At 38.9% G+C, this 18,020-nt stretch overlaps 3 protein-coding genes across 3 annotated transcripts; all 3 read left to right on the top strand.

The window, feature by feature from the left end:
- LOC108427903 (odorant receptor 131-2-like) lies at positions 1–987 on the top strand. Its single transcript, XM_017698492.1, has one exon. The coding sequence runs from the start codon at positions 1–3 to the stop codon at positions 985–987; it is 987 nt and encodes a 328-aa protein (XP_017553981.1).
- Positions 988–5,850: 4,863 nt separating this feature from the next.
- LOC108427904 (odorant receptor 131-2-like) lies at positions 5,851–6,837 on the top strand. Its single transcript, XM_017698493.1, has one exon. The coding sequence runs from the start codon at positions 5,851–5,853 to the stop codon at positions 6,835–6,837; it is 987 nt and encodes a 328-aa protein (XP_017553982.1).
- A 5,213-nt stretch (positions 6,838–12,050) lies between these two features.
- LOC108427905 (odorant receptor 131-2-like) lies at positions 12,051–13,004 on the top strand. Its single transcript, XM_017698494.1, has one exon. It carries the CDS (start codon positions 12,051–12,053, stop codon positions 13,002–13,004), a length of 954 nt encoding a protein of 317 aa, XP_017553983.1.
- Positions 13,005–18,020: the final 5,016 nt, after the last annotated feature.

Raw genomic sequence — 18,020 nt, forward strand, 5'->3', positions numbered from 1 at the left:
ATGGCAGGCACTAATGAAAGCACTGCAAGTGCTTTTGGTTATCAGAATTTAATCATACCAGAAGTGGATGGAGGGAGTATAACAAAGTTAGTGGTAGCAATACTGACTACTCTATTTTCTGTGTATGTAAATTGCATCATGCTGTATGCTCTTATGAGTAAGCGCGTTTTTAAAGAATCTCCACGCTACATTCTCTTTGCCCATATGCTTTTTAATGACTCTGTTCATCTCATTCTCACATCTCTGATGTATGTCCTGGCCCTGGTCTTCCTCAAGCTGGCTAAAGCTGTATGTTCCCTCATCATGTTTATATCTACTACAACATTTCTCAATGCACCTTTAAACCTGGCTGTGATGTCACTGGAGCGTTATGTGGCCATATGCTTTCCTCTAAGACACGCAGAAATAGCCACTCAGAAAAGGACTTACATTGCTATTTGCTTTGTTTGGTTATTTGGCTCTGCAAATATTTTGACTGACATCATTTTTGCAGCAGTGATGGATCCTAACTTCTTCTACATGCAGATGTATTGCTTTCGTGATCAAATCTTCATAAAACCATGGCAGCTTGATTTATACAATGGATGCAATGTGTTTTACTTTGTGTCTGTAACGGCCATCATCATCTTCACCTACATCAGCATTATGATCACAGCCAGGTCCATGTCCTCCAATAAAGACTCTGCTAAGAAAGCCCACAGGACTGTGCTGCTGCACCTCATTCAGCTGGGCCTGTGTCTCACCTCCTTTGTATACGGCTCTATAGAGAGAGCACTTTATTTGATGGCTGGAAGTGATACGGCTCTCTTTAAACACCTGAGATATCTTAATTTTCTCATTGTTCTGATTGTGCCACGCTGCCTGAGCCCTCTCATCTATGGGCTTAGAGATGATGCTGTAAGACCTTTATTCAAATATTATTTCTGCTATGGCTCTACCAAAGCAGGCTACAAGAGAAAACCTGTAACAACAAGTAACAGAAAGTAATAGAAGCTGTCCATTCCTGCAACTGAACTATATATTTGTTCTTATTGTGCTCTGCTGCCTATGCCCACTCAGTTAGGAGCATAGAGATGAAGTTGTGTGACTCTTGCATAGCTGGATGCATTTTGTTTATGCCCATGTATGATGTTTTGCAAATCCTGTGATTATATGCTACAACTATACAGACAGTCACTCTATTTTCCAGCTGTAGTGATTGTCACAAGATGACTGGTTCTTATAGACTAGATTAATAGACAGTGTACTTCTTGAAGAACTGATGTCTAGGGGAACTAGTGTTCTGTACAACCCAACAATGTAATTTTTTCCCATTACTGGAGTAATGTCACGATTGGCCCCTCCCAGTCTTCCATGTGCGTTTGTTTACATGTCCATGTGCTTCTTTGTTTTGTTTCCTCCCGGTTCTACTCCCTTGTTTCTTTACTCCACCTTTGATTGTTCCCACCCGTTTTCCAGCTGTGTCTTGTGAACCCTCTTTATCCCTGTTTATATTTGAGCCCTGCGTTTTCCCTAGTCTAGTGCTGGTCTTTGTTTGATTTGTTTGAAGTATTGTTTGATATGCTTTGTTTGATGTTTGAATTGTTTGTTTATCCTTGTGTTCGTTTTTGTCATGTCTGTCCCTCCTGCTCTGTTGGGTCTCTGACCCTGGATCGTCTCAACCCTGACTATGGATTTGCCCTTAATAAATCTTGCTTTTGTCCGCATATCGCTCCCCACTGTTACAAATAACTCCCTGAAAGGTAATACAATTTTACACTTTATTAAAATTGAATGAAATGAATATGTATATATATATATATATATATATATATATATATATATATATATATATATATATATACACACACACACAGACACCAGCCACTTTGTTAGGTATGGCTTGCTAGTAAAAGGTTGGACCCACTTTTGCCTTCAGAACTGCCTTAATTCTTCATGGCATACTTTCAACAAGGTGTTAGAAACATTCCTCAGAAATTTTGTTTTTTTTTTTGAGTTACTGTTGCCTTTCTATCATCTCGAACCAGTCTGCCCATTCTCCTCTGACCTCTCACATCAACATGGCATTTTCTCTTTTTCGGACCATTCTCTGTAAATCCTAGAGATGGTTGTACGTGAAAATCCCAGTAGATCAGCAGTTTCTGAAATACTCAGACCAGCCCGTCTGGCACCAACAACCATGCCACGTTTAAAGTCACTTAAATCACCTTTCTTCCCCATTCTGATGCTTTTACTGCTCTGGTCTTCTACCTTTAACCAGTTCCTCAAACTAGGTCCTGAAGCCATTCCATGCTCCATCCCTGACATTGACCTAGGCTCCATCCTTGGCCTTTGTCCTGATCCAGACTTTGTTAATGGCCTGAGCCCTGACCAGGTCCTATCTCTCTGCCTGTGGTACAATACATTCCTGCAGAACGCATGCCCAATGCATAAGCAAACTAAGTGGCTAAGTTTAAATCACTTATATCACCTTTCTTCCCCATTCTGATGCACTTCAGCAAGTTGTCTTGACCACCACTACATGCCTAAAAGCATTGAGTTGCGGCCATGTGACTGGCTGATTAGCTATTTGTGTTAACAAGCAACTGAACAGGTGTGGCCAGTATGTATATGTATGTGTGTAAATATATATATATATATATATATATATATATATATATATATATTGGCATTGTAATAACATATATTTTTTTGACTGACAAATATGAAGTATGTCAATGTTATATGTTATTAAAACCCAAATCACTATTGTTTCATTTCAAAAATGCGATTTACTGCAGAGCACTTTGTGTCATTATTAATGGAATAAATTGCTCATGGGTCACTACATACAGTTAATAATAATTATTTAAAATGATCACTTTACAATGAAACTTGAAACTGTGAGGCAACTGGTGTCAGGTGATCAGAATCAGAAAGTCATGGCATTTTCCAGGAAGGTGATAAGTCAGTCCACCAACACAACACCTCTCCACCCAACCTTCCCCTCCCCTCCCTACTAGGATGGAAAAATCCATCCTAGTAGAATCGATTCCTAGCAGAATATCAATATTTTGGGATGATAACTCCTGAGCCAGAGTAAAGAGCCCTAAGGGAAGCAAGCAACTTCCCATTCCCAGCAATCTTCATCTATTCCAGAGGTTTTTGCTCTGTAAAAATGTTCAACATAAGCATATACACACAAGCTAAGTACTTAATAGTGCTGTATTCCTGCAGTATTGACATTAGCAAAATGACACTTTTTCTGCTCATTCTCAAGTATTGCCAACATACCATTTGCATATTGAGTGTTATCTTTTTGTGAGCCTTATTGAATATGACCTGTTTTTTCGTTTGTTTGTTTGTATTACCTTGTATTTTTGCTTTTCCCCCTTTTTGGATTGTTGGCAAATTTTTTGTCTCTCTCATTTGTGACTCTTGCCTGCCTCTTGATATCATCTCTCAAAGCTTCTTTTGTTTTGATTGCTGTACCTTCTTGTTTTGACCCTTACCTGCTATGATTGTTTTTGTGCTGAACTATCAAGTAAAGATGAACTGATTACTATTTTAACTATATATTTTGTTTTCATTACATTAAATTTAACCGATTAACCACATTTTTAATATAGTTTCACTCTAGAAAAACTGAAGTCGATTTTATTATGTTTTCAATTGTTATAAGAAAAATATTGCATGCATTGCTCCCTGTAGTATTATTACCACATGCTGAACAATGTTAAAATCTTCAGTTAAAACAATCCACACAGAGCACAATTTGTGAAAACAAAAGTCTGTAATCCACTGAAGTATAAATTAATTTAGGTGCTTTTAAATGTTTTCTTAATGCAGAAAGTCAATATTAGCTGCTTACCTCAGCAAAACAAACCACACTAATGAGATCATTTGCATCTGGTTTTGAGATCATTTGCCTGTGTTATGCACTTATTACTTAATGCAGTGTCAGAACTGATAAATATACTATATTGCCAAATGTATTCACTCATCCATCCAAATCCCTGAATGCAGGTGTTCCAATTACTTCCATGGCCACAGGTGTATAAAACCAAACACCTAGGCCTGCAGACTGCTTCTACAATACATTTGTGAAAGAACGGGTCGCTCTCAGGAGCTCAGTGAATTCTAGTGTGGTACCATGATAGAATGCCACCTGTGCAACAAGTCCAGTCGTAAAATTTCCTCACTACTATATATTCAACAGTCAACTGTCAGTGGTATTATAATGAAGTGGAAGCAATTGAGAATGACAGCAACTCAGCCATGAATTGGTAGTCCACGTAAAATGACAGAGCAGGGTCAGCAAATTCTGAGACGCATGGTGCACAGAGGTCACCAAATTTCTGCAGTCACTCATTACAGACCTCCAAACTTCATGTGGCCTTCAGATTAGCTCAAGAACATTGTGTAGAGAGCTTCATGGAATGGGTTTCCAAGGCTGAGCAGCTGCATCCAAGCCTTACATCACCAAGCGCAATGCAAAGCGTTGAATGCAGTGGTGTAAAGAGCTTCCACTGGACTCTAGAGCAGTGGAGACGTGTTCTCTGGAGTGATAAATCACGGATCTCCATCTGGCAATCCGATGGATAAGTCTGGCTTTGCCCGGAGAACAGTACTTGTCTTTACACTTGTGCCAATTCTACAATTTTACAATTTCATGCTCTCAACTTTGTGGGAACAGTTTGGAGATGGCCCCTTCCTGTTCCAACATGACTGTGCACCAGTGCACAAAATAAGGTCCATAAGGACATGGATGAGTGAGTTTGGTGTGGAATAACTTGACTGGCCTGCACAGAGTCCTGACCTCAACCCAACAGAATACCTTTGGGATGAATTAGAGCAGCGACTGTGAGCCAGGCCTTCTTGTCCAACATCATTTGTCTGACCTCACCAATGCGCTTCTGGAAGAATGGTCAAAAATTCCCATAAACACACTCCTAAACCTTGTGGAAAGCCTTCCCAGAAGAGTGGAAGCTGTTATAGCTGCAAAGGGTGGGCTGACATCACATTAAATCCTATGGATTAAGAATGGGATCTCAATCAAGTTCATATGCATTTGAAGGCAGATGAGCGAATGCTTCCAGCAATATAGTGTGTGATAAATATGTAGACATATAGAAATATTTAGAAATAATATGTATAAATTGTACATTATAAATTATTTATACAGTTGTATAAATTATAAGCTAGTAAGTTTAGATAAAGTAAATATCAATAATGGTACTCAGGATTGGCCGATACTCAAGGATCAGGTATAGGAGAAGAAAAGTAATTACACTATTGGGTTTTATTATATTTTTGACAAAGTTATTGGGAGTTTCATTGAATTTTTTGAAGGTATAACTTCATTGGGAAATTCTCAGTTTCTACAAACATTTATCTATGGTGTGTGAGTTTATTAGATATAATTCTGCATCTTGTATTAATTATTTAAGGATTAAAGTAAATCGTAAAATTTACTAAAAAGACAAACCTTAAAATCTCCGTGCTGCAACTCTCAAAAAATAAGACATAAAAAGAGACTATGAGAAAGCAACTGTGTGTGTGTGTGTGTGTGTGTGTGTGTGTGTGTGCGTGTGAGTGTAAAACTGATTAGCAGACAGAGATAGGACTCTGCCCTTCTGAGAATGTGATGTCACTGTACAGTATAAAATTCACAGAAACCTGTATCTCTTCTCTGAGCCTGAAGGAGCTCATAAGGTGCATCTTTTTTAAAGAAAGTAATTTTACTGCCTGTAATTCTCCAATTTTCTGTTCATTATTTTAGTTCTTACTTATTGACTTTTAGTTAACATAGTGCAGCTTTTAGCTAATATTGTGTTGCATATAATTCACTTTAGTTTCTGTGATCAGTCGATGGCAGGCACTAATGAAAGCAATGTGAATGCTTTTCTTTATCAGAATTTAATCAAATCGGAGCTGGATGGAGGAAATATAGTTAAGCTAGTGGTAGCAATACTGACTACTCTATTTTCTGTGTATGTAAATTGCATCATGTTGTATGCTCTTATGAGTAAGCGTGTTTTTAAAGAATCTCCACGCTACATTCTCTTTGCCCATATGCTTTTTAATGACTCTGTACATCTCATTCTGTCCACTATGATGTATGTCCTGGCACTGGCCTTCCTCAAGCTGGCTAAAGCTGTATGTTCCCTCATCATGTTTATATCTACTACAACATTTCTCAATGCACCTTTAAACCTGGCTGTGATGTCACTGGAGCGTTACGTGGCCATACGCTTTCCTCTAAGACACGCAGAAATAGCCACTCAGAAAAGGACTTACATTGCTATTTGCTTTGTTTGGTTATTTGGCTCTGCAAATATTTTGACTGACATCATTTTTGCAGCAGTGATGGATCCTAACTTCTTCTACATGCAGATGTATTGCTTTCGTGATCAAATCTTCATAAAACAATGGCAGCTTGATTTATACAATGGATGCAACATCTTTTACTTTGTTTCTGTAACGGTCATCATCATCTTCACCTACATCAGCATTATGCTCACAGCCAGGTCCATGTCCTCTAATAAAGACTCCGCTAAGAAAGCTCACAGGACTGTGCTGCTGCACCTCATTCAGCTGGGCCTGTGTCTGACCTCCTTTGTATACGGCTCTATAGAGAGAGCACTTTATTTGATGGCTGGAAGTGATACGGCTCTCTTTAAACACCTGAGATATCTTAATTTTCTCATTGTTCTGATTGTGCCACGCTGCCTGAGCCCTCTCATCTATGGGCTTAGAGATGATGCTGTAAGACCTTTATTCAAATATTATTTCTGCTATGGCTCTACCAAAGCAGGCTACAAGAGAAAACCTGTAACAACAAGTAACAGAAAGTAATAGAAGGTGTCCATTCCTGCAACTGAACTATATGTTTGCTCTTATTGTGCTCTGCTGCCTATGCCCACTTAGTTAGGAGCATAGAGTTAAGTTGTGTGACTCTTGCATAGCTGGATGCATTTTGTTTATGCCCATGTATGATGTTTTGCAAATCCTGTGTAGATTATATACTACAATTATTCAGACATAGTCACTCTTTTTTCCAGCTGTAGTGATTGTCACAACATCACAGGTTCTTGAAGACTAGATTTACAGACAGTGTACAGTGTACAAGGACTAGGGGAACTAGTGTTCTGTACAACCCAACAATGTAATAATTTCCCATCACTGTAATAACTCCCTGAAAGGTAATGCAATTTTACACTTCATTAAAAATGAAATGAAATCAATGATCTATTTATTTAATAGTAATAATTTATTGATATATTTTGATATGGTAATTATATACTGTACTGCGCCAAAGTCTTAGGCACCCAAGACACATTTTCAGAGAAAAGTGTTAATATTTGAATAACCAAAATTTATAGAATATTAATGAATAATTATTTAATTATATATATATATATATATATATATATATATATATATATATATATATACACACAACTGTATCTTGCATCACAAGAGGCAGAGTCTAGTTTGAAATATAATCCTACTCCTGTGCAGAGCCTCTTCATTCATATTTAGCCAGATCAAGAAAGCTCACTGTGAATGCCATCCAGACTCAGAATGCCAGTCAGTTGATCTCAGTCACCTTCATGAGAGATAGAGACTAGAGTCATGCTCATTCTCCAGATTTGACAATTACCTAGGCTGTATTTGAGAGGCTGCAGTTGAGTTGAGAGCTTTCTGAAAGATCCAGAGCCAGCAGTGTGAACAAACATATTAGTCCTCAAGGCAATTTGCAAATTACTTGCTTAATTGTAGTTGCACAGGGCTGGATCCATTAATCAAGATTCACTTATCTATCCAATGGTGAGCGTTAGAAAATAGGATTCTCTTTGTCTTTGCTTAGATTACCATGATTTTAATCACAAAATCAACACAACGACACTCCTTAAAGCCCATGATGGCATTGACAGCTTTGGAGAAAGCACCACATTTTCACTTTTGGATCAGCATAAAGCTTTCCACCATAGATTATAGCACAGGAGAGTCAACACTTGACAGCATGGGGCCTATATCAGTGGGTGAGGAATCCATTTGGTTTAATGGAGTTTGGAGTCCCTCAGAGATGATGCTGTTATCTTTATCAAATCCTTTTAAGCCTTGTGGCTGGTATAAGGACAATATTGCAAACATATAGACAGCATGAAATTAAGTTGCAACCAAAAATGTGAATTGTTTAAAACAAATGTTGGACAAACTGCCTACATAAAGTAGCGACATGGAGCCAGCTGACATATCCACTGTGAGGGCTCTGGCAGATTGGAAGGTCACTCACTGTAGGTGAGCTAAGAGGAATGCTGGGGCCCTTTAGTTATTATAGACAAAATATTATAGACAAAGAACTTCTCTCTCATCACTGTTCTGCTCTATGATCTCATAGCTTGCGTTTCAGGAACCACATGGCAGCAACAGCATGACAGAAATGATGTATGCTGTGCTACCAAACTTTCTAAAGTTGTTTATTTATTTATTAAACATTCTTCAATAAGTGTATTTATTTATTAAACATTCTTTTACTATGTAGATACATCATCTCTTTCTTTTTAATGAATGCATCTTCAGTGTCTTTATACAGAAAAAAATGCCATTCTCAGTTTCCATGTGAAAACAAAACCATAAAAATAAAATGTCTTTAGCTTCATAAAATATCTGTTCTGCATTCAATACTCTAGCATTTGCTCTCTAACAAAAGATGTGATGCCTCCATTAGTCAATTACCATCAGCGAGGCTGTTTTCTTGTTTCAAACAGAAACTTACATCATGACAAAATGATCAGCTTAATGAAAATTACTAGCAAAATTAGTAAAAATAGTTGCCTAACAACACATTGTGTTGTTTTCAAATTATTAATCGGAAATGAAGGAGAGAAATGATGAGGCAGTTTGGTAGATTTCAGTGCCACCAAGTTCTCTGCAGTTACAAGGAAACCTCCGCCTCACACTGCCCCCTGCTGTTGCTGAATAAGAATAGCAAGTAGGGATTCTAGAAGCTAGGAATTCTCATCAGTACATTACAGGCAAAACATTATTTTCTACATAAAGAATGTATTATTATTATATATTATATATCTGTTTCTTTATTTTGTTGTCTCTTTAACAAGCAAGTGTAACAGGTGATATGTATGATGATAAAATAAAAAGAAGTTCAGATTAATCATGTGAGTGAGGGATAAAGTGTGGAGTACAGATGTAGTGTTGGCATAAGCGGGTGTAGAGCCTGAGTGGAATGATGTAAGGCAGGAGAGTGTGGACTTGTGTGAGCTGAGACAATTATAGCATGTGTTTGTACTGATGGTATGTGAAAATCTGCATAGGCCCCCATCCCAAGCAGACCTCCTAACCAGACCTTTGTTAGGGTGTCTATTACAAGAGGAATTAGGTGCTGCGCTTTGTGGATGGATTATGAGTACTCCTTGTATTCATCTACCTCCTCTGATCCATCAAGAACAGATATGTGTTTTTATCTCTGTCTCTGTCTTTCTATTTCTCTCTCTCTCTATCTATCTCTCTCTCTTGGGGTGAAACTTGGCTCCCTGAATCAACACAAGGTGATGAATCAGCTTACATTTCTTAGGCCTCACATTCACATGACATTGTAGAGCCTAGAACACTTTGCAGACTCCTTTCATGTGATAGCCTCTGTGGGTATCGGTCAGGTCTTGTTTTCTAGGCAGCAGATGTTGAATGGGAATATGGTCTTTTGGTCTAATAGATGATAATCAATGCATAGACAAAGAGACTTTGATTTAATAATTGATTTATGCTCCTTCACCTCTTTAAACAGTAGATTAGGGACAGAGCTCTCTGAACCAGAATACCATCTTTAAGAGTAATTAACATTTGCTAAATAGTCATTCTTTATCTTCATTTGTTTTAGGATTGCCTAATCAGTCACTTTGCAGTCCAAGTCCAAGAGCAATGTTGTTGGTGAATGTCATCATGCTTATGCCCAAGGCCCTGCTACACCATGTGAAAGATTGTGCTCACACTGTATGTTTCATCTGTATAAGCATATTGAGAGGAGAACAAGATCTTGGAGGTGCTGAAAAATTGAGAAATCACTGGGTTATCATTCATATTATAGTACGGCAACTGAATAAATGTTGACATTTATGATACAAGACCTGAGAGAGAAAAAGGAAAAATCTTAACCTACTATTAATGCTCTGCACTTAACCTATCAGGAAAACAGTATTTTGGCATAGCAATATCTAAGAGCAGCAGGAAGGGGAACAAGCAACTCATTGTATTCATTCATTGTGTTGTTCTGTTCATATAATAGTAGCACTGGTAGTCTGCATTGATAATCTCTTAATTTAAAACAATAGGAAATTTTATCTGATGTCTCGATAAGCTGTAATGGGTGCATTGTGAAGACGTATCTGTCATTTTTGAATATATACTGCTGCATACATAGCATAGCATACATACATAGCCAAAAGTAAAAAAAATTGGATGATTTTATTTTGAATTCTAATCATTTTGTCATTCATTGTGTAAAGAAATCAGATTAATAGCTCATTGTACTTATTTATTGCCTTGTTTAATGCTTTAAATGCATGTTGTGAATATAGCTAGTATCTGTGAATTTATTGCTAACAAATCTTCCCTTCAAGGTAATTTACACATGTCAAGAGGAGCCCCCGTTTAATATGATAGTCCAGATGTGGGTCACTGAGCTTGAGGAGGCTTTTTTGGTTATTGGCAAGGAGTCCATGCCATCATGGGTGTGGGGGGGGGGGGGGGGCTGCATGTAGTGGCAACCAGCAAGCCATAATTTTGCTGTTGATCTCTGGCTCTGTTGGCTTGCAGGAACTGCTCAGTCCTTGCAGTGTACCTGGGAGAATTTGGGCATCCTCCTTGTTTGCCTTCTTCATCTCTCCACTGTAACCTCAAAGGTGAAGAGGTAGGCCTCCACATTGTCACTAGTGCCATGTGCTGTGAGGAAATGGTGGGTGGCCCTGTAGGAATATGAGAGTAACTGGGCTTAAGGCACCTGACCTAGAAAGTTAAAAAAATAGTTAATACTTAAAAAAAAAGAATTTTAGTAAATATAATAATTATAATACACACACACACACACACATTCTAAGGCGCTTCTCCTTCTGGGCCACGGGATAATTATAATATTAATATTATATAATAATTTATGTTATGAACATTAAGGGCTTCTGACATACAATATTAACACTTCCTTCCACCCCAGTAGCTCCTCAGGGACACAGTATGTCAGTTTAATTGTAAGACCTATTAGTGTGCCAGTGTGTAGAACTAACTCTAGCTACATTAACTTAGCTGACTAAGCTAGTAATGTTTCTTAATTCCTCTCTGTCAACTTCTCCAGGTGGTTAGATGTTTCACATGTTTCTGACAGCAGTCTGATTGTAAGCCACTTTTTTGGAACAAATTTTTCAAAACAAAATTAGAAAGTTAGAAAATTAGAAATTTTGCATGTCTTAATCAATTAAAGTTCAATCAAGAGTTTTTAAAACAGAATATATTCAAAAGCATATTCAATAACTTGTATTAATTATTCAATGATCAAAGCAAATCCTAACAATGATTCAAAAGACAAGGCTTAAAATATTTGTGCTGCAACACTTAACAAACAGGACATATAACGGGAGCATGAGTAAGAAACTGAGAAGCCAAGAATGTGTGTTTGTGTGTGTGTATGTCATTGTGTGTGTGGGGGGGTGAGAGAGAGAGAATGAACATGTCATCATCACATGCTCTGCATCTCTGATCTTGTGATGCATCTGTATAATATAAAAGTCGCAGAAATCCGTATCGCTGCTTAGAGTGTGAAGGCTTCACATGGTGCAGCTTCTCTTTGTTAACTCATCTGGGATCAACTGAAGATTTTTATTGGATATACACACAAAAACACTGTGCACATGCACAGGGTGCTTTCAAATGCACCATTGGCACCTTACAAAGCTGCCTGTACTTTCGAATGCAGTTTGCTGTTGATTACATTAGTCCTTGCTTGCTGACTTTCTATAGTGTTATATATTATTACTCTTTGTTTCTGTAATTGGTCAATGGCAGGTACTAATGAAAGCACCGTGAATGCATTTGTTTCTCAGAATTTCCTCAAGGTAGAGCTGGATGGAAGCAGTATACCGAAGCTGGTAGTAGCTATACTGACTACTCTGTTTTCTGTTTATGTAAATTGTATCATGCTCTATTCTCTTCAGAGTAAGCGTGTTTTTAAAGAATCTCCACGTTACATTCTCTTTGCCCACATGCTTTTCAATGATTCTATTCATCTCATTCTCACCTCTTTGTTGTATGTCCTGGCTGCAGCCTTCCTCAAGCTGGCTAAAGCTGTCTGTTTGCTTATCATGTTTATATCTACTACAACATTTCTCAATGCACCTTTAAACCTGGCTGTGATGTCACTGGAGCGTTACGTGGCCATACGCTTTCCTCTAAGACACGCAGAAATAGCCACTCTGAAAAGGACTTACATTTCTATTTGCTTTATTTGGTTATTTGGCTCTTTGAATATTTTGACTGACATCATTTTTGCAGCAGTGATGGATCCTAACTTCTTCTACATGCAGATGTATTGCTCTCGTGAGCAGATCTTCATAAAACCATGGCAGCTTGATTTATACAACGGATGCAACATCTTTTACTTTGTTTCTGTAACGGCCATCATCATCTTCACCTACATCAGCATTATGATCACAGCCAGGTCCATGTCCTCCAATAAAGACTCTGCTAAGAAAGCTCACAGGACTGTGCTGCTGCACCTCATTCAGCTGGGCCTGTGCCTCACCTCTTTTGTATATGGCTCTATAGAGAGAGCACTTTATTTGATGACTGGTAGTAATATTGCTCTCTTTACACACCTGAGATATCTTAATTTTCTCATTGTTCTGATTGTGCCACGCTGCCTGAGCCCTCTCATCTATGGGCTTAGAGATGATGCTGTAAGACCTTTATTCAAAAATTATTTCTGCTGCAGGACTAAAAGAACTGGGCACTAATAAGAACATTTGTAATGACAAGTAATAAAAAAACTTTCTACACTGCACTATCTGAATTATATGTTCTCATACAGCTCTGCTGCCTAGCCCTCTCAGTTAGGGGCTGGGAAATGAGGCTGAGTGACTCTTCTTTACATTTCTTTAAGCCTACTTATGATATTTTGCTAATCTTTAGTCAATCACAAGCTGTAACCTTAAAATTATTGATCATGGGTACTTTTTTCCCAGCTGTATGAGAACTTTGACTAATGAAATTCATCCTCAATCCCAATTCTGAGGGCCTCACGCTCAGAAAAATAGTACTTTGTGTACTTATTTAAAGCAAAGACAAAAGGCGGAAATCATGAAGCATGGGGTTCCCAGTTGTGGAATAGGAGAAGGTTTAATCTGTACTGCCCTTAAAAACAAACAACAATCATATGAGCAAACAGTGAAATTATTATGATACCTAAAACAGAGGTGTATGTATTTGTTTAGGGAAATGCTTAAAGAAGCTTGAGTCTTGAAGAACTGATGTCAAAAGAGCGAACAAAAAAGATGTGCTAATACGGTAAAGGGGAGTTTTTGATACTTATTTTACTAAATATATTTTGACTTTGCACTTATACAATGTGTATTCATAAGTGTAAAGGTTTACAAAACAATACAAAATTGATATGGATAAAAGTTTTCAGACACTACAAATCAGTAACATTAGGATGTTGATTAAAGGCTCTGATGGTAGATCAATGGCATGTAAACAGTAATAAGATTTTTGCAGCATCATGGTTCAATTGTGGCTCATTCCTCTCAGAAAACCATCTTCAGCTAAAGAAAGTTAAAGCTGCAGCAGACCACATATATTTGTTTTGGGGGGTGAGGTGTCATGGAGAGTGATATAATTAATAAAAATGATTTCCTCTTTAACTCTGTTGGACCAGAGGAATGGGTAGCACTTCGTCATATTCTTTACTTCATAACTTTCATATTTCATAAGCTATATTTAAAAGGTGGGTGTCATATGAGAGTCATGACTTTCTTCTTTCCGGGCTATAAGTTTTTTTCCTACTGAAAGCTGGCCCATTTTTTCCACAAATCTGAGCTATAAACTGGATCTCAGATTGTGTCTTCAGTGATGTGCACTGTTATAATTTTTATGAAATGTAGCGATGCGATCATTTTCACTACAATTTCACTGCAGGCTTCAGACAATCCATGCAAATCCTGAACCAGAATGCGGGCACTAACTGGGCTGGTGGCGACTGTGCAATCCTAACTAAGCCGCAGACAGCTCAAGCAACCGGACACACGCTGCCACCCACGCGCGGATCAACCTTTACCAGTAGACTTAGCTCAGAGTCAGAAACTGAAGCATTTTATATTCGTTTTACCGTCTTGGCTGTAAATAAGTCTCCATATGTGCTAATGTGCTAGCATAGGCTAAAAATCATAATATAAAGGAAAACACTGACCTACTCTGCTCTGCTTTAAGCTTTAGGTCAACTGTAGCTGATTTTCTCACACATCAGTCAAGAAACTTAAACATGTAAAATGTCTCTGAACATTTGACTTTTTCTGAGGCTGAAGTCAGATTCTCATTTACCAGTTTCTTGTTCGAATATTCACGTTCCACCCTAAATGCCAGAATGTATATTACTGCTGCGCCATTTAAGGTGGAACGGGAGAATTCGAACGAGAAGCAACCTTCACGACATATTGTTTGACAGTTTCTCGTTGGAGATTAAACGTATCCGAAAACCAGCTGGAGTGGTTATAAACGAAAATAAATCCATCGTCTCCAAATTACTGATGTCCGTCTAACATTTTATTTTTAACAGTTGACAATGTTTTACACAAAATTGATAATTTGGTTAGTTTTGTCGATTTTTTTTTTAGGAAAAACCTGGAATGATTGACTTTGCCTTTAATTAATCTACATTTTTGTTGGATATCACACCTTTAGTTGTGTAAGTTTGATTGTTGGTTACACAGACTCACTTTTTGGTGAGCTTTTTGTATATTTGCAGCTTTGCAATTGTATGTTTGTTTCTGGCACAGGATTAAATGCAGTGTCTTGTTCACACTAACAGGTGGGCCTGTTAAGTTTGTCAGGTGGAAATTCAAACATATTGACAATCACGCTTTGAAAGTAGCTAAAAAGTAGTGTCTGATGTGTGGTCACCACTTTGGTGGTACTGTGGTCAATAACTGATCTGGAGGCTCCCAATTCAATGCTCTTGGACATCAGGGCTCAGTTTCACAGTGCTTTAAAGTTTTATTGTAGTTTGGCATACAAAAGTATTTACACTTACGAGAAAAAAAAAATTAAAAAACAAAGCTGCAGCCAAATGATTCCACTGACTCTGCAGTCAGCATCCAGCAGCCTTTTATCTCACACAGAATTAAAGCGATTCTGTTGCATAGGGTCTGAGGCTGCTACACCACACAGACCTTCCTTAAACATACACCACCACCACCTCCTCCACCGGCCCCCCTTCCCTTTTAACTTGGTAGCCCCGCCCACATTAATTCTGGGTCATACCATTATTCAGTCTCGGGGTGACAATGGAATAAAAAATCCACACATTAATCACCTATATACATGCAGTGGCCATTTTCTTCATATATACACATGCATGTTTAACTGTTAAGCTAGCTGTGTTTAACATTATATTTTCTTCTTTAACAGGTGCCAGCGACCTGGCTCCCACCTTGCTTGGATCCCCCTGGACCTCTGGTAGGTAGAAGTTTAAATTAATACCATTAAGTGCCTGTCATAATAAAAGTCACCACAGTATTTATTGAGGAAGGGTGAATTGCAGTCTTGGTGATGTTAGGGTAACCTAACATCATCAAATAGTGCATTATTTTTCAAAAGATAGCCACTACTTTTTCCAGAAAAGCAGCTAAATTGTAGCTACCTACACATTTTGGGAAACTACAAATTTTTCAGTTACTATCCCAACCCTGGGTGGTATGATGCAGTATCAATTTCCTCACAATTGATCCAACAGTTCCCACTGGGAAATCTAAACACAGGGATATTATGTTGTAGCCTTTTCCTGTCTTGTGCATGTGTATAACTATTTCTAATCTTTCAACTGTGTAAACTAGGGACCTTCCACAACACAAATAATTAAATAATTATGTAAACATCATTATTCAGTCATTAATATTTTTTACTGAATATTTTCTTACATTAAACTATTATCACTTACAATTTATTCATTTTAAGGGTCAGTATTAAAATATAACAGCAAAAGTATCAAAGTGTCCTTTGGAATTCAGACAAATTTGATGACTTTAAGGGGGTGACTGTAAATATATTTGTGAATAATTGCATGTAAAATGTGTATCCACCTGTAATGGTTTTAAATACAATCAAGAAAGTAATGGGTGATGAATACAGATTATATTAATTATATAGCATTATTTTTATTGCCCTTCCTGGATTGGGGCCTTGTCGTGGCGGAAGAGCTTGAGTGGTCTAGGGATCTTCAGAGCTAAGTCGTTGGGAGCAATATGCGAACAGGGCAAACAGGTCTGGAGTGAAGACCCAGACTAACTCAATCCAAAACTCCATGCACAACAAACACAAACAATCTTGTACCCTGCCCTACCCCTGGAGCCAGGCCTGAGGGTAGCATTCCTCGGTGAGCGCCTGGAGGCCAGGCAGCCCACATTATCTGACCGAACTCAGCCCAAAGATGCAACATAGTGAGACCATGTGGGCCCACCACTTGCAAAGTCGAGCATGGGGGAGCAGTGCAGTACTGTATAGGCAGTGGGAGATTGCGGGGACACCCTTGGTGGCCTAGGCCCCTGCGGCAGAAACTGGCTCTTGGTACGTGGAATGTTACCTCACTGGGGGGGGGAAGGAGCCAGCGCTTGTGCAGGAGGTTGAGAGGTACCAATTAGATATTGTTGGGCTCACCTCCACCGACAGTGTTGGCTCTAGAACTAAACTCTTGGATAGGGGTTGGTCCCTCTCCTACTCAGGGATTGCACAGGCTGGGAGGCACTGGGCGGGTGTGGGGATACTCACAAGTCCCCGGCTGACAGTGCAGTTGGAGTTTGTCCAGGTAGACAAGAGGGTTGCCTCAATGTGAATTAATATCGCGGAGAGGAAACGACTGTTGTCTGTGCTTATGCACCAAACAACTGGTCAGAGTATTCGGCTTTCTTGGAGTGAGTGGGCGGGGTTCTAGAAACGGTCCCACCTACAGACTCCATAGTCTTATTGGGAGACTTCATGCTCATATTGGCAATAACTGGGAGACATGAAGAGGCATGATTGGGAAGAACGGCATGCCCGATCTAAACCCAAATGGTGAATTGTTATTGGACTATCGTTCCAGGCATGAATTATCCATAGTGAACACCAAGTTTGAACACAAGGATGTTCATAGGTGTACATGGTACCAGAGCTCCCTGGATCAAAGGTCAATGATCGACTTTATTGTCATTTCATCTTACTTGGGACCATATGTTCTGGAAACTTGGGTGAAGAGAGGTGCTGAGCTGTCAATTAATCACCATCTGATGGTGAGTTGGATCAGATGGCAGGGAAGACCGTAGGTCAGACCTGGTAGGCCCAAGTAAATAGTGAAGGTGTGCTGGGAATGACTGTTGGAGGCCCCTGTTCGGAATGATTTCTCATGTCCTGGAGGACATAGGGGACTTGGAGTCTGAATGTCTTTGTTCAAAACCTCCATTGTGGAAGCTGCAGGGCATAGCTGTGGCCAAAAGCTTGTGTGTGCCTGTTGGGGGGTAACCTAAGAACCTCCTGGTAGACACTGGTGGTGAGGGAGGCCGTCAAGCTGAAGAAAGAGGCCTTTAGGGACTGGATGGCCCGAAGGACTCCCGACTCAGCAGATAGGTACCGACAGGCAAAAAAGGTGGCAGCTGCAACGGTAGCAAAAGCAAGAGTTTGGTGAGGTGGCTGCCAAGCTGTATTCAGCAAGGGTGGAGAAACTCTGACTTCAAATGAGGATATTGTCGTTCAGTGGAAGGAGCGCTTTGAGGAACTCCTTAATC

The sequence above is a fragment of the Pygocentrus nattereri genome, chromosome 16, assembly GCF_015220715.1.
Source record: "Pygocentrus nattereri isolate fPygNat1 chromosome 16, fPygNat1.pri, whole genome shotgun sequence".
NCBI lineage: Eukaryota > Metazoa > Chordata > Actinopteri > Characiformes > Serrasalmidae > Pygocentrus > Pygocentrus nattereri.